The sequence below is a fragment of the Palaemon carinicauda genome, chromosome 29 (genome assembly GCF_036898095.1).
Source record: "Palaemon carinicauda isolate YSFRI2023 chromosome 29, ASM3689809v2, whole genome shotgun sequence".
Lineage (NCBI taxonomy): Eukaryota > Metazoa > Arthropoda > Malacostraca > Decapoda > Palaemonidae > Palaemon > Palaemon carinicauda.
In genome coordinates this window covers 88,131,144-88,149,223 of record NC_090753.1, presented here as the reverse complement: position 1 = coordinate 88,149,223, position 18,080 = coordinate 88,131,144, and the positions used below count along the sequence as shown (strand labels likewise).

The following is an 18,080-nucleotide window of genomic DNA, read 5'->3' as shown; positions in this document are numbered from 1 at the left end:
GATCGTTAACCATTAATCAGAACTAAATAATAGCTATCTAAGCTAATATAGAAGTTTTCCAATAAAGCGACAGCCGAAATCTGAGAGAAATACTTCACCAAAAGCCGTGAAAATACTCCAAGATCATAAGCGTATCCCAGAACGTCTTGCCGGAAGCACGACAGAGGAAAAATTGAGGTGGTGTCAACAAGAAGTACTGTAGTACCTGGCCACAGGTGGCGCTGGTGAGTACACCCCCTTCTAGTATAGTGATAGCTGGCGTATCCCTCCCGTAGAATTCTGTCGGGCAACGGAGTTGACAGCTACATGATTATCGGGTAAGTTTAATATTGAAAAATTGAACATTTCTACATAAGGATTATACGCTATTGCTGAAAAATTGAACATTTCTACATAAGGATTATACGCTATTGCTGAAAAAAAATTGAAAGTACAGACAGTACTTGAAAATTCATAACTTCCATGGCCCAGCTGATTCAGTACCAGACTTTTCTCAAGTTTTATTCTGACTAAATTGTGAAATGATTTTCCTTACAAATGTTCAATTGAGTGAAGGTTCAAACTTAGTGCAGACACTTACTAGTTAAGCAGTCCAATAATAAGTATATTTACAGTTTAATGGTTACTTATTCTTTTATTATTGATATTCGTCTTTTTTATTTCTTTTACATTATTATTGCTATACGTCTTTTTGATTTATTTTACATCATCTTTATGGTTTTATGTATATTCATATGAGCTCTTACAGAGCCAGTGACAGGGCAGTAAACCTGACTTTATGAATACTAATCCAGGGTCACGTAGAATTCAAAGTTAGCTCTACAGAGGCAATTCCAAACTATTGAAATCATTCAGGACCTTTTAATTACCTCAAACAACAGACAATATTATTTGATACTTTATTCTCATACCCGTCAGTTCAGAGACGTTGACATTTGAGACGAGATACAGAGTCCTGCATAGACAAAAATGCAAAATCACTACCTGGCGAAGATGATATTGGGATCATAAAAAGAATATCCAAGCCCAAAGTTTGAAAAGCACCTGAATCTATTGTCATGAGATAAATTCTGGGCATTAGCCAGGAACTCCTAAACTAAGAAAAATAATAGGACTCCCTTCAGCGGCCCAAAAAGATAATGCCTGAATTACAACTGCCTCATTCTCTACCAATGATACTGCAAGCAGCAATGAAATCTTGAGGGTTGAATCTCCCCAGTTACCTCTAAGGAGTTGTATGGTTCCAGGTGGAATTACAAAGGTCAAGTTACGTCACATCTCGCTCATGAGATCAAAGTTTGAGAGGATATGTAAATGATAATTGGTTAGTAGAAATGTGTGTGATATATTCAGTCAGACAATAAGAAACTGCTGCAAAGTCTATTCGAACGAAGCCAAATTACATGATCACAAAGCTAAAGCTTGAAGAGTAAAATACCGCTTACCAAAACAGAGGACCAACGAGATAAAAGTTATAATGAGAATGAAGCAACCAACGGTGAGGCAAAGACCAATATGTGATTACAATCTTGGTATTATAACAGTTCAACCAAATTTGGATATTTATTATTTTTTCACTTTACATTTTTCAGATGATTCAAACCAAAAAGTTACTTGAATCGTCCACAAATTAAGGGTTACGGAAATACTTGCCAACGCAGTTTGTATTATTGACAATCTACGCCAAAATACTGGCCCACGGGGTTAACAAGCGCAGCGCAGGATAGCCCGTTGCCAAAAGACAGGAGTAGCGAGATGATGTTTAATCGCAAGCAAAGCATGCATACGGAAGAGCAAAAAAAATACATCATTAGTTCGTTCAATTAAGTAAAAAGTTACATGAAATATTATGAAGTCTGCTGTGATTGACTTGACTCCATAGAAATCACATTATCTATGCATTCAGAAGTCTGACAAACAAAACCTCTTATGATTGGACCATATTTCATCACTATAACTTTATTTTGATTAAGGTAACTTTTTTACTATGATGATTGACGCACTTAGGTTCGACAGCTTTTCTTATTTTACCCAGTTTAGTATTATTCAACCCAAAAACCCTGATTTTCCACTTTGGAACTCCATTGTTATAGTCATCAAGGGAGGTCCTATATCTCCAAATATGATTATTTGAGACAAAAGTCAAATTCATTGAAAACACATTAAGGTAGAAAAAAAATAATTTCATATTTGATGAGTTGTTGAAACTGTAATTCTACCAAAATCTTAAGACTGGCAGACCAGCATAACAGTAAATATGCCTACTTAAGAAGTACTTTAACAGCTACGAACGACTCTAGAAAATGGGAAGGAAATTACCGGCTTTCAAAGCGCCATAATCAAAAGGCTTGGTCCGTCCTTCTATAGGTAGTAAGTTGGCGAGGGAACCAGCCGCCCGTTGAGATACTACCGCTAGAGAGTTATGGGGTCCTTTGGCTGGCCAGACAGTACTACATTGGATCTTTCTCTCTGGTTACGGTTCTTTCCCTTTGCCCACACAGACACTGAATAGTCTGGCCTATTCTTTACAGATTCTCTTATGTCCTCATACACCTGACAACATTGAGATTACCAAACAATTCTTCTTCTCCCAAGTGGTTAACTAATGCATTGTAATTGTTCAGTGGCTACTTTCCTCTTCGTAAGGGTAGAAGAGACTCTTTAGCTCTGGTAAGCAGCTCTTCTAGGAGAAGGACACTCCAAAATCAAACCATTGTTCTCTAGTTTTGGGTAGTGCCATAGCCTCTGCACCATGGTCTTCCACTATCTTAGGTTAAAGTTCTCTTGCTTGAGGGTACACTAGGGCACACTGTTCTAACTAGTTTCTCTTCCTCTTCTTTTGTTAAAGTTTTTATTGTTTATATAGGAAATATTTATTTCAATGTCTTTACTGTTCTTAGAATATTTTATTTTCCTTGTTTCCTTTCCTCACTGGGCTATTTTTCCCTGTTGGGGCCCTGGGCTTATAGCATCCTGCTTTTCCAACTAGGGTTATAGCTTAGCATTTAATAATAATAATATAAGGACAGTTAAATTGTGTATCCATAACATTAAAGAGTAGGGAGCCTTGTATATCAGCGGCCAGTTCCTCCCATTTGGATTAAAAATTGACATCAACTAACCTAAATTTTCCATCCTAACCTAACCTACAAGACATGTCCTTACCTAACGGCGGGGAGGCTAACGTTCCCCTTCCACTGCCGTATTCTAAGTTAGCCGCTATCATACATACACCCAAATAGTAGTACAGGGTGTATTTAAAGGAGTTTCAGACTTACTTCATGACAATAATGCTCGACACAAAAACTCAAAAGTATTTGTTTAAGTCTTATCGTCATAAAAAAACCTTCGGAGCCTTTGTATATCAGCGGCCAGTTCCTCACGCGTTCATTAAAAATGGACATCAACTAACCTCAACTTTCCCCCCTAACCTAACCTACAAGCCATGTCCTTACCTAACAGGGAAGGGGCCAATGCCCCTAGTGACTCCCCTTACACTGCCGTATTCTATGTCGTAATTATACATGCAGGGGGCCGCTATCATACATACATCCCAAAGCTTCAAAACATGGTATTCACCATTTACCAACCTCATTTCCTCCATAAACATTATACAATTCTATAATTTCACCCTTAGAATTGGCAAGGGCAGGCTGTCTACGCACTTGGAGGAAAGCATATTGAAGTATAGCTCTAATAAGGACTTTCGGTATTATTGTACTGTATTACAGAGTAATGTAACCTAGGGAAAAAACCAAAACTTTATTCTATAGAAACAAAAGTCCGTTATCTTCGAAAATGACACTCGTTCCTGTCGCAAAGAAAGTTTCAAAAATACATATATATCTATATCCACCGATAATGGGAGGGCCCAGTGGGAACACGGGGATTAGGGTGGGGAAAACATATTGGGGAAAAGGTATATAACGGTAAAACAAGCCTTTTCTTCTCTACCTGTAATACGGTAAAACTTAACTCCGGGTTTCTTACTTAGAATACAACCTTAGCAAACAACAGGGCCACAGTAAGCCAAGAATTAAAGGCTACATATTTTGGTAATATAATGACATCCAGTTAAACGGTTAACCTTAAAAACCTAATAAATAACAAATAAATAACTAAGAGTACGTCAAATACTAAAGAAATTCAATACAGAACAAAATATTAGCAAGAAAATAGGGTTACAAAATAGGCACAAAGTACCCGGTACAATTAGCTGTCAAACCGAAGTAAGCTAGAATTAACGGTACAATGTAACCTTCGATAAACAACCACTATTGAATAATACATTGTTATTAAACAGCAATAAGTTTTAATTGCTACTAAATACTGAATAATTAACTAATTATATGGAGAACAATCACAATACTGACCATATCTGTGTGATGCTGTGACGGTAATGAATGGTACAGACTTAACCCGTCTGCTTCCACCGATGTAGTGACATAAACACGTCATCTGCTGTGTGGAGTTGAGTTGTTGGTTCTTTTATGGTTTTAACTACACATCATTATCTATTATATTCTTATATTTACATTATTTATTATATTATTGATATATTTTATCACTTTAATGATAATTTAGTATTTTAATCTATTTTAACTATCTGAAAGTCTTTATATCTTTTTGTTTTTAGTTTTGGTCTACGTATTATTTTGCTGGAGCCGAATTTATATGTTTTTATCGTTTCTTAAATATATTGTTCATAATATATGCTACTGAATTTATGGGTCTTTATATAGATGTAATAAATCCCAATCATCAAATGTAGATGCTTTTTTACTTTCACAAAGGCTTTCTTTTGCGAAGTACTTGTAAAGTATATTCTTCTTCTTGTTTTGTTAACTTATTTTGATTTCCTCATTGATTTGTTAAGAGCCTCCCATTCTTTTCGATTGTTATACAAGATCAAATTAAGTGGAATTTATATTATTGTTGACAAAAAATTATTAATTTGTTTTAGTTATCAACTTGATCCTGGAAAAGATAATGTAACAGTAAAATATCGCTTCATGATTTATAAAATCTAATTATCAAATTCATCCGCATTAAATTCATGGTAGAAATAACAAGAAAAATAAAATCTACCTTTCGTATTTTCTAGACACCAGTTTGTATCAAAATTTGGAAGGACAACCATAAAATAACAGTACAGCATTAAAAAAAAAGCGAAGTAACATGAACAAGCATTTTAGTTATGTAAAGATTGTATCATGATGTATAAGTGGGTGGCTTAAATAATTCCTTTATTCTATTTTCATATTTTAATGGCTGTCTCCTGGTCTTATCCCACCGGGGAACATTAAGCATTAATACAGGTTCTACAAGACCAGTTCATCGTATAGGCCTACATTCTTGTGTAGAGTATCACAGCAGCATATTGCGTGTTTATTATCAAATTCACATTATTGAAACACCCTGAAAAAAAAAAAGACGTCTTTAATGTTAAAGCCTTAATATCTTTAGTCTTTCATGCTTAAAATACCAAATTGTGTATGACTACTATGTTAAAAAATATCCATATTAATCACTTCGAATACATAAACAATGATCTCACACTGCCTAATTAGGCCCTTGATTTCATATTTAAGACCATGAAACAATTGTTATACATCATTCAAAGATAAGCTGTTTGTTGAGATTTTGAACATGCTAACTTCTAGATAATTCATATATGTAATCGCATATTTCCTCCACTAATGCTAGTAGGAATAAATTTGTTTTATAGTGTCTATATAAAAGATCTATTTTAATGAGATTGCTGTTCTTAAAATATGTTATTTTAATCGTTCAGTACTTCTCTTTTAGTTTATTTATTTCCTCTCCTCACTGGGCTATTTTTCGATGTTGGAACCCTTGGGCTATATTATTATTATTACTAGCTAACCTACAACCCTAGTTGGAAAAACAAGAAGCTATAAGCCCAAGGGCTCCAACAGGGAAAAGTAGCCCAACGAAGAAAGGAAATAATGCAATAAATAAACAATATGGGAAATAATGAACAATTGAAATGAAATATTTAAAAAAAAAAAAAACAGAAACAACACCAAAACATAGACAGTACTTCATACATAAACTATAAAAAGACTTATGTCAGCCTGTTCAACATGAAAACATTTGCTGCTAGTTTGAACTTTTGAAGTCCTACAGATTCAACTACCCGATTAGTAAGATCATTCCACAACTTGGTCACAGATGGAATAAAACTTCGTGAATACTGTGTAGTATTGAGCCTCATGGTGGAGAAGGCCTGACTGTTAGATTTAAGTGCATGCTTGGTATTGCGAACAAGATGGAACTGTCCGAGAAGATCTTAATGTAAAGGATGATCAGAATTATGAAAATTCTTATGCAACATGCATAACGAACTAACTGAACGATGGTGTCAGAGATTAATATGTAGATCAGGAATAAGAAATTTAATAGGTCGTAAGTTCCTGTTCAACAAATTGAGATGGGAATCAGCAGCTGAACACCAGACAGGAGAACAATACTCGAAACAAGGTAGAATGAAAGAATTAAAACACTTCTTCAGAATAGATTGATCACCGAAAATCTTCAAAAAACTTTCTCAATAAGCCCTTTTTTGTGTAATTGAAGAAGACACAGACCTAATGTGTTTCTCAATAGTAATTTTTTCTGTCGAGAATCACACCTAAAATTTTAAGTCATACAGAGTTAAAGAAATATTGTCAATGCCGGATGTTGAGGAGCCACCGTCCTTGACCTACTTACAATCATACTTTGAGTTTTGTTATGATTCAACTTCATGCCCCATAATTTACACCCTGCACCAATTTTAGCTAGATCTCTATTAACCGATTCAGCAACTGCAATTGATGCAAAGAGTGTAGCATCATCTGCATCTGCAACAAGCTGGTTTTCTAGGCCAAACCACATGTCATGTGTATATAGTGTGAAAAGTAATGGGCCAAGAACACCGCCCTGAGGAACACCAGATATCACATCCCTATACTCATTATGGTCCCTACCAATAACTCTGTGCAATCTATTAATTAAAACTTCAATAATAATGCTAATAAAAGACCCACCCACCACCAACTGTTTGAGTTTGAAAACAAGGGCCTCAAAGGCAGCACTAAAATCAAGGCCAATCATAAGAACTTCCTGACCATAATCAAGGGATTTCTGTACAGCATTGGAGATTGTAAGAAGGGCATCACATGCTCCAAGGCCTTTACGAAAACCAAATTGCAAACTAGGGAATAGATAACTACCTTCAGCAAATATATTAAGACGTTTTGCCAGAAGACGTTCAAAAACTTTAGATAATAAGGGAGTTATGGAAACTGGGTGATAATCAGTTGGGCTTGAGGTACCACAAACACATTTACATATTGAAGTAACATTACCAATTCTACAACAAGTGATAAAAGCTCCTCTTCTCGCTATCTTGTGCAAATTAACAGATAACTTAGGAGATAAGAAATTTGCAGTTTTTATAAAAAAACAAAGGAAAAATACCATTTGTGTTTACACCTCCATAAGCATCAAGGTCCATCAACAGAGCTTTAATTTCACGAGATCAAAAAGCTAAATTAGTTAGTTTAGCCTCAGGAAAACAGGAATGAGGAAGAACAATCTTCTCACTACTCTGCTTACTGTATACATCAGCCTACAAGGGGTGTAGCTTAACTTATAACAACAACAACAACAACAATAATAATGATAATAATAATAATAATAATAATAATAATAATAATAATAATAATAATAATAATAATAATAATAATAATAATAATAATAATAATAAACAGTTAGTAGTTTAAAGGGTACTCTTGAATGACAGAGGCATGGGATAGGACAATCTCCTAGAGGCTGACCATATACACATATCTGTGCCCAAGCCCCCTCTCTGTCAAACTAGGACCAGAGAGAGCCAGGCATTGGCTGCTGATTACTCACCAGATAACCTATATAGACTGATTACTCACCAGATAACTTATATAGGCTCCCCCAAACCACGTATCCCTGGTCAAGTTGAAGTCATTACTAGAAACTACCTATTTTGAGGATATTATGAACCTCCGTCTAACAGATTGTAAGACAGGTACGTTTCCAATATGCTGCCAAATGATTGAAACAAAATGTCTGCTCTTATTGTTTGAGATATAAAACGTAAATTATATTATGTATTTGACTAACTACACTAATTACTTCCTATTTTAGTAAAAAAATGACAAAAACCGACTATGAGTAAATAATCTAATGGCCCTGCAATCCATTTCTTTCTTATTGGATACAAATTAAGCTTTTACATAAGTTGAAGATGTATTATAATTTGTCAAGATTATTTAGAAGGTCAAAATAACTTATTTTTCACCAAAGATTTCTACAGAAATTCAGCACACCTGTTGGGTGAAAGGTTTATTATCTATTTGAGTGTATAAGTGACTAAATTGATCTTACATCAGATGATTTTGTATCTAACATTATAATATTATTCACCCATAACAGTGAAATAATAATCATGTAGAATTTTCTAGATTCTTTGCACTAATTTAGAATATCTGATAGTCTTCTCTGAGTCACTACGACCACTTCCCTAATTCTAAACAGTAGAAAATTAATATTAATGCAAGACTTACATAAGCACATAAGGAATAAAATGTACATATCTTTTTGAATTTAAAGAAATAAGTATTTAGTATATATGAATAAATTGAATAATTAATCTAAAAATTCCGGAAGACTTTTAGCACAATTAAAAAAAATCACCAAAATACTATCTCTAAAAGTGGAAATTAATCGAGGCCTGAGCATTGTCTCCCGCAGTGTTGCCAGATATCGAGATTTATTCCTAGATTTAGGGAATTTGGGTGTCTGATGGGGATATTCTGTGTAAATTTCTATGAAGAAAAAACAAAGATGAATAAACCTTTACATTTTTGCAAGTAGTTTACTTGCACTTATATGAAGTATAGTGTGTAATTTCTATATTAGCAAAGCCTAAATGATGAGAAGAAAAATATATTTGTGGAAATGGGGATTTTTCGGTTGTTTTGGGAATTTTTTATCATGAGTTTTGGGGATTTTTAGACTAGGCCCTCTGGCAACACTGGACTGTTGAATGGCCGAAGTACATCCACACATTCGGAAGTTTCTTTTCCGTTCGTCAGATTCGAGAAATTCAGCTAATTCTGAATGTCTTGAAGTCTCCATACCGGAGGTGAGATAATAATTAACAAATGTTAATGGTTATATATGGTTATACATCCATGTGTATTCTATTAAGTGCCGCCCGTCGTCTACCTACGTATGTTTGTAGACGCCCATTTAACTTTTAGAGATGATTTAAAAGATTAGTTTCCCTTATGACATGTGTAATTATGTCTTTTTATATTAGGCTATTGATAGTTAATAGGTTGTTATTGATTTGAGGCAAGTACTTTATTTGGGTGAGGTTTTTTGGCGAAGCGTAATTTTACCGGTACATCAAACTCACGTTATTTATTAACCTATGCTGTGTCCCTTATTTGCATCATATAGAATTATAATAAAAATCTGTTCTCCATATTTTTAAACTTCTTATTAAGATCTCGTGACTCGATCTACCGGTAGGTCAGATTAGGTGGAGGTACCTTAAGCCACGAGTCTTAAAACAACCTCTTGAACTCAACCCGTTATTAGGTAATTATTAGTAAATCTACATTAATGAATATATTAATACATTCCTGGGTAAAGTTTTACAAGTCTACAGGGTATCATTTCTAATAGAGAATATATGTTTTCCTGTAGCAAACGACGTGATTTAACCGAATTTAACCTTCATTTCATCCGCAAACAGAACAACCAGTTCGACAAACTTCAAGTAGCCAAACTGGTTGTTGTTGCAGTTGAAATGAAGGTGAAAACTGGTAAAATCACGTTATTTACAAGAGAAAACATATATCTATTAAAATTTTTAGTTATAATGGTTCTTGTTCCCCCACAGGCTCGCTTCGCTAACATTAGCAATGTTATGTTAACATATATATATATTTCTGAAACTATTCATTTCTGACAGGAACGAGTGTCATTTTCAAATAGAACAGACCTTTTTCTATAAAAAAAGTAGTTTCTTCCCTAGGTTACATTACCCTGTAATTAGCTTCAATAGAACCCATTCCTGTAGGTATTATAGATCCTGTTGGGGAATAACCTTAAAAAAAATGTTTTTTTGGTATTTCACAAGAGCACGCTCTCCATATATTGCCAAATTATGAAAGCTATTGTTTTTATCTATTACTGCAGAGCAAAAACCAATAAATCATTAGCTCAATTAAGTAAAGAAAATGGGATGGAAAACCCCATTTTCTATGCGTCCGGAAGTCCAAATATCAAGATCACACGTATATATCTAACCTCTAGCGGTGGGAGGCTTTTGTAGTTCATTGGAACAGAACGGTTGTAGAATTTCAAGAGGTATGACAGGAAAACCAGATTTTAAAGGGGAAACAAACACAAGGACTTGCCTAACTTCAGGTTCCCCACCTAACCTAGGAGCCCTATACTTACCTAAGGAAGTTAGGTTCCCCACCTAACCTAGGAGCCCTATACTTACCTAAGGAAGTTAGGTTCCCCACCTAACCTAGGAGCCCTATACTTACCTAAGGAAGTTAGGTTCCCCACCTAACCTAGGAGCCCTATACTTACCTAAGGAAGTTAGGTTCCCCACCTAACCCTATATTTACCTATTTACCTAAGGAGCTGTATTCTTACCTATTTAACTACCAAGTGGGCTAAGCCCCATGCTACCTCCTTTAGGCTGCCATATTCTTAGCTACCCAAAGATTTAAATCTCAACCCTGTGTTGGCTTTGCTTCCCAATCGCCTTCCTTCTGCCTAGGTAACTCTAAAATCATTAAATCTCTTGAATTGTAAAACTTGCTTCATATTTTATCTCAGACCAAAATAAACAAAAAATTCCCCTTAAATTAAATCGATTTGACAATAAGAAAGTTTACGCCTCTCCCAAAGAACTTCATTCACCCTGTGGGCTGAAACTCTTTACCCTTGGTATGACGCGAAAATGGTTGTTATACTGTCGGTGTGGCATAGTCCTAGAATGGTTTTGGGTGCGAACTTGGCAGCAGTGAAACAGTTTTACTCTGTAAAATTTCAAAGGATTTGCTATTATTGACAAATACAGTAGCTGGAGTATCGGGCACACTATTATATCTAGTTTCTCTTCTTGTTTTCTTAAGTTTTTATATTGTATATAGGAAATATTTATTTTTAATGGTGTTACTGTTCTTAAAATATTTTATTTATCTTTGCTTCGTTTCTTCACTGGGCTATTTTTCCTGTTGAGGCCTCTAGGCTTATAGCATCCTGCTTTTCCAACTATAGTCGAATTTCTTTTAATAAGGTGCATTTGCACCGACTCACAGCGGTGCCCTTTTAGCTCGGAAAAGTTTCCTTATTGCTGATTAGTTAGAATTATCTTGTCCAACCAATCAGTGATCAGGAAACTTTTCCAAGCTAAAAGGGTACCGCTTTGAGTCGGTGCAAATCTGCCTTGCTAAAAAAAATTTATTATAGGTTTGTAGCTTAGCAAACAATAATAATACTAGTGAAGTTAGTTTGTGGTGAACTTGAAACCATTTATGGAATTTTGTTCATAATTTATTTTGAATTAAAATTATTTCTCAGTTTAAAGTTTATTTTTCCTTATTTGGCTGATTTCCCAATTAATACACTGTAGTACTGCCATTCCAACCAAGACTATAGCTTTGCTTATAATGATAATGATGACGACAACATTGATTGACTGATTAATTTGAAGTTCTCTGGCATCCTGACATCGAAGGTCATTGAAGCCAATGACGACAACATTATCGGGAGAAAAAAGACTAAGGGGACGATATAGTGTTGTTATGCATTGTTTATTTTGTTTAATTTTAGGATTCTCTTGACCACAGAAGGTCTTCAACTTGCAAACATTTAGCAATACAAACCAATCCAACTGAAATGATAAATGTGAAGATATTGGATCGAAAGTTCAAGATAAAGAAATACTTTAACCAAACAATGTTATGTAATCTAATACAGTAAGCGAAATACATTTGCAGTAACCTGATATAGTACTGTATTTATTTCATGTGAAATCCAACTATTTGCTGACTTTTGTTTTATTATTATTATTATTATTATTATTATTATTATTATTATTATTATTATTATTATTTTTATTATTTAGGTTATAACCTTAGTTGGAAAAGTAAGATGCCATAAGCCCAAGGGCTTCAACAGGGAAAAATAGCCCAGTGAGGAAAGGAAACAATGAAATGAATAAACTACAAGCAAATAATGAACAATGAATATAAAAGATATTAAGAACAGTAACAACATTAAATTAGATCCTTCATGTATAAACTGTAAAAACTTAGAGAAAAGGAAATAAGATAGAACATGAAATGGAGTACTGTATTGTGCTGCACAACGCTTCAATATTATTGTTTTAAGTTTGACATAATATTCCGTGAAAATTAGCATGGTGATTTATTATTATTGTTATTATTATTAATTGCTAAGCTACAACACTAATTGAAAAAGCAGGATGCTATAAGCCCAGTGGCCCCAACAGGGAAAATAGCCCAGTGAGGAAAGGAAACAAGGAAAAATAAAATATTTTAAGAACAGTAACAACATTAAAATAAAATAAGAGGGAGAGAAATGAGATAGAATAGTGTGTCCAAGTGTACCCTCAAGCAAGAGAATTCTAACCCTAGACAGTGGAAGACCATGGCACAGAGGCTATGGCTCTACCCAAGACTAAGAGAACAGTGGTTTGATTTTGGTCATATTTGAATTTTTATTTTTATGGTGATAGTATTTACCATTGTCTAGTTTACGGCATTAAACTCAAGCAGTATTTACTTTAGTGAAATGTGAAATGCAGGAAATATATTAAGAAATTTATTAAGTTTGTGTGTAAAGTTTGGCTAGGTTTCTGTTTCATTGATTTCCTCCTCTTTTCCCTGAATGCATTTTGGTCCTGTTCTTCATGTGGTGCAGGTCATCCGGTTTGTGGTTATTTTTGGTAATTTTTATATAGTGGTCTTTATTTTTTCCAAAATAAGTCATTGGTTTTGTACTTGGTTACCTACTTTTTTTACTATTTCAAAATTAGTGTCAAAACATGGTGTAGGAAAGTATATTTCTCTCTCTCTCTCTCTCTCTCTCTCTCTCTCTCTCTCTCTCTCTCTCTCTCTCTCTCGGTTGTAGTTGCTTATAGTTTAACCAATTTTGTTTGGTTGTTGTTTAGTCTCTCTCTCTCTCTCTCTCTCTCTCTCTCTCTCTCTCTCTCTCTCTCTCTCTCTCTCTCTCTCTCTCTCTCTCTCTCTCTCTCTCTCTCTCTCTCTCTCTCTGGCTATTGTTGCATATAGTTAAACTATTGGAGTTATGAGTAATGTCTTGCATGAATGACAGTTATTTGATGAAGGCATTTATCCTGTTGCAGGTGGTAAGCCCCAGTTATGGCATGTATACATGGCCATGTGCCCCTGTTTTGGCACAGTATGTTTGGTATCACCGCCATGCCTTCATAAACCGCAATGTCTTGGAAATTGGCGCTGGAACGGCATTGCCGGGCATTGTTGCGGCAAAATGCGGTGCTCATGTCATTCTGTCGGATTCAGGCCAGTTGCCCAAGTGCCTCCGAAATTGTCAGACGTCTTGCCAGGCAAATGGGTTGAGTGAAAACGTTGCTGTGGTTGGCGTGACCTGGGGACTCTTTACCCCCGAGTTACTCCTCCTTGGACCAGTTGATATAATTTTAGGGTCAGACTGCTTCTATGATCCTGCTGTGTTTGAGGATATTTTAGTTACTGTGTCGTATTTGTTAGAACATAATCCAGCTGCCCAGTTTGTCTGTTCTTATCAAGAGCGTGCTTCCGACTGGTCGTTAGAGCACCTGTTGCACAAGTGGAATTTAACATGCACGCAATTACCTTTGAGTTCTTTTGAAGCTGATACCAACAATATAGCTGAATCAAACTTACCAGGCTCACACACAATTCATGTGTTTCAGATTACGAGAACTTCCAGGAGCTGAGCGAAGGAGGACGGATTCTGCGTGTTGGAAGACTAGTGAACCAGAATACGCAGTCCTTCAAGATCTGATATTTTCAAGTTTTTTTATATCTTCCCTGCAATAGCTTCATGGCAGCCCGTCAAATTCACAAAGTATTCGTTGGCAACCTACCTTGGACAGTGGGACACAGGGAGCTTCGCCAGCATTTTGCTCAATTTGGATACGTCGTTACGGCAAGAGTTATATTTGACAGACCCAAGGGCATGAGTAAGGGGTTTGGCTTTGTTCAGTTTGGTAATAGAGGTGCATACGAAGCTGCTCTTAACAAATCTCCTCAACTTTTGGAAGGCAATAACATAAACGTACAGCCGCTACAGCCCTAACAGTTGACTTTTTCCCGTGTTTATTTGGAAAATGGTGATGAGTGTAAAGTTCAGTAGTGTAATGTGTATTTGATAGTTTAATATCTTTAAGGAGAAAGTAATGGATGACTTGGAAGAGTATTCCCCTCAAGTTGGGGAGTTGGAGGCTACATTCACTAGAGCTGCAAATTACTTACAGGGGCTGGCTGCCACACTTCCTAGCGAGAAACTCCTTTTTTTCTATGGCCGTTACAAGCAAGCCCTCGATGGTCCGTGTTTGGCACCTAAACCGGGGTTTTTTGATTTCAAAGGCAAACAGAAGTGGGATGCATGGAAAGCCTTGGGTGAAATGTCCAAAGAGGATGCGATGAAAGAGTACATTGACGGTATCAGTGAGGTGGATGGGGATTGGCAGATCAAGGCTCCAACCGACGGTAAACATTCTGGCACCTCAAGCTGGGTCAAAGTGAGTTCGTTAGCTGTTCCCGAGGAAGACGACGACAAGAGCGATAAGGATAAGAATCACTTTGACTGGGTGAAGGAAAATGATATTCCTAAGGTGAAATGTTTAAGTGACAAAACTCTGTCAGATACTGATGAGAATGGCATGACGCTTTTGCACTGGGCAGCCGACAGGGGTTACTTGGAGATGACAGAAGTACTGCTGGAGAAAGGAATCGACGTCAACAGCCAAGATACCGATGGCCAAACTGCGCTCCACTACGCAGTATCTTGCGGACACCAGGCCGTAATAAGAGCGCTTTTGTCGCATGGAGCAGACTTGAACATCGCAGACGCCGATGGACAGTTGCCAATGGACTGTGCAGATGAGGAGATCAAGGAGCTTCTGAAGTAATTGGTATAATAGTAATAGGGTCACGAGTGTCAGAACAGCTCAAGTGGTAAAATATTTCCTATGGGGTGTTCATTACAGTATATTGCAGTGCTAGGCATGCCAGAACCCAGTGTAAAATTTGATAGAACTATTGTATCTTTGTGTATATATTTTTATTTTTCACATTACTGTAAAATAAACTGGTAATGTTTATCTTAAATTTCATTTCATCCTTAAGGAAACAACTTTTAATAGTGTTCTTAGTATAATTCTCAATTGGTGGTCAAATTAGTTACATTGTCCAAGCAATTAGGACTTGGTGTACTAGAACAGGACTTATTGTTAGCTAACTTTTTCAAATACAAATACCTGTATATAAAAGGCACTTATGTTGTGGTTAGCAGACTGTTGCTGAGGGTCTATAGAAATGCTGACCTCATTTCCGCTACCACACAGTATAGTACTCAGTGGCCACAGACAAATAATCAGAGGATAGAAATCAAAGTAAAATGGCCACTGGGCACCACCCCTTGTTTTTATTTCTGGGCAAGGGCACCCAAGAAAGTTGAGTTTTGCTAGTTTTTTTTTTTTAACATTTTAAGTTATTAAGAAAGAACAATTTCTATTCTTTTTATACCAATCAGGAAGAAATATGTAAGCTTCTGAAAAGTGTCGACAATAAATTCAATGAATAGATATTGGACAGTGGTTACTGATCACAAGTTCAATAGAAAATATATGTTAATACATTGGTGTTAAAGTTCCTCATTCGTTTACATCTTCAGCGGTCAAGTTGTTTATATTTCCTTGCAGTAAAACCCATCAATACTAAACAGTAAAAAATGTATTGTATACCTGTCTGCATACACAGGCACATATTTATCACCTAAGTTCTTTTCTTAGCCTAATGTGCATGGGTACAAGTAAGCTAAAATATTGAAGGAACACAGCATAACCTCTTCTGAACTACACTATGATACTAGAAAATAAATATTGTAAGGGGGACAAATGTCTAATCAATGAATTTTCTCACCTTAACTAACCATTAGTTGGATATGTAAACATCAAAATTACGGCCATTTGATAAGAGATTAAGACAAAACTAGACTGTAATGTCTGTAACTTGCATACAATATTCTCAGGCTGTGGACCCTAAAGTTTCAGTTGGTACCAACTCATACATGTGTGCCGAAGTGATGTAACAAAGGGCAACTGAGCATAAATTTAGAAAAATTATTTCCATACTACCCAGTTTTTTCTTTCTATAATGTTATGTCACATGGATCTGGCCTCCTAGTGGTCTGCCCTGGAAGGTGTCTACTACATCCATACAGATCGGCGCTGTGACATTTTATTGACGTGTCTGTAGAGAAACGACAGTTAAGGCTAGCTGTTATAAACGGAATTTTCTTGATGTCAACCTGTCCTTATGTTGATTTGCAAAATGATAAATGTTTTTAAACTTTTAGTATAGAAATCAAAGGGAGCTAAACAAAAACAAGACAAGCATGTAAATATGTAAGAGAAAAGAAACTTGTCAAAGCAACATTGTATTGATGAGACACCATAGAACAAATGCGAGACAAACTGTAAGAATTGAATTGCTATGAGTTTATTGTTGTTATTATTGTTATTATTATTATTATTTTTATTATTATTATTATTACTAGCCAAGCTACAATTAGTATAAAAAACCTTGTCAACCTGGAAATATTTGCTGCAATTACACTGTTTAATAACTACAAATAAATAACTATTTATTCCTACGAGGATACAAACTTCTGAGTCATTTAAATGTTACTCCTAGTTCTGTTTTCTACGACCAGACAATTAAAAAGAGGAAGGGTTTGGTTGCATCATAATTGGTTACCTGGTAAATCTACTGCACGGCAATGTTATGCACTGGTGTGCAGTAGGCTTTACTTCTATACTGGTCGCTGTAACAGTAAGTTTTCCCTCTTGTCTTCTGTGAGTAGGACTTTTTCTTATAATTTATCACTAATTGTGTTTAGCATCATTTGGGCTATGAGTGTACTTAACTATGGTTAATACCTGTAGTATCATGTGATCTTGCCCTGGCCGTGATGGTCTCCCTTGTGGTACCTTCATGAGTCTGGTTGATGCCGATCCGTATCCTGTCTCCCCTTTCCTTGGAATCTCCATGTAAGTATTGTAGGGAGTGGCCACCTTCCCAATGGAAGCAATATCGTTCTCTATGCAAGAAATAAGCTAAGAGAGATCATTCTCCTTCCCCATCTTATTCCAGTGGTGGTTAGAAGCGCAAGCTCTTTTCTGTATCGAAAGTTATCCCTCATCCTGCTCCTTCATGTTTTGATTTTTCTGAGGCTTCATGCTACGTGGAAGACGGCCATATTTTAATTGTTGATGATCATAATTTCTATAAATGTAATATCACCTAGTATCGTACATGGGGCCTAGTGATCCCGAGTCGATGCTTGTGACAGATGCCTTGGCTAGTCTGCTGCGCTTCCCTAGCTGGATCCAGCCCCGGTATCCTTGGTACCTGGTTATTCAGAAATACACAAATCTCTCTCACTTCCCACTATTGTTTTGAGTGGTGAGCCCCATGTGGCTGATTTTATCAGGGAGGACTTTTCTCTTTTGGAGATATCTCCTATCAAGGTGTCAGAAAGGCTACCCCCATTCCTGTATTCGGAACCCTAGAGTCAAGGTGCCATTTCCTCCTGTATGGAGGCAGCCCTGTTGGAGGATCCATTTTGTCGTAGTCCCTCTCATACACACAAGCTGGGCTTGCCTCGTACCCACAAGGGTCCTCGGCACCGCTCTCGACTTGTTCAGGAACTCTCCATTATAACGCATTGAG

The 18,080-nt window shown here is 36.1% G+C and overlaps 2 protein-coding genes across 2 annotated transcripts; both read left to right on the top strand.

The window, feature by feature from the left end:
* Nucleotides 1–9,051: 9,051 nt before the first annotated feature.
* LOC137622335 (acyl-CoA-binding domain-containing protein 6-like) lies at nt 9,052–15,448 on the top strand. The gene is made up of 2 exons (XM_068352917.1): nt 9,052–9,190; nt 14,036–15,448. The coding sequence occupies exon 2, from the start codon at nt 14,522–14,524 to the stop codon at nt 15,254–15,256; it is 735 nt and encodes a 244-aa protein (XP_068209018.1). The 5' UTR covers nt 9,052–9,190; nt 14,036–14,521; the 3' UTR covers nt 15,257–15,448.
* On the top strand, nt 13,415–14,059 carry LOC137622708 (histone-arginine methyltransferase METTL23). Its single transcript, XM_068353301.1, has one exon. It carries the CDS (start codon nt 13,415–13,417, stop codon nt 14,057–14,059), a length of 645 nt encoding a protein of 214 aa, XP_068209402.1.
* Nucleotides 15,449–18,080: the final 2,632 nt, after the last annotated feature.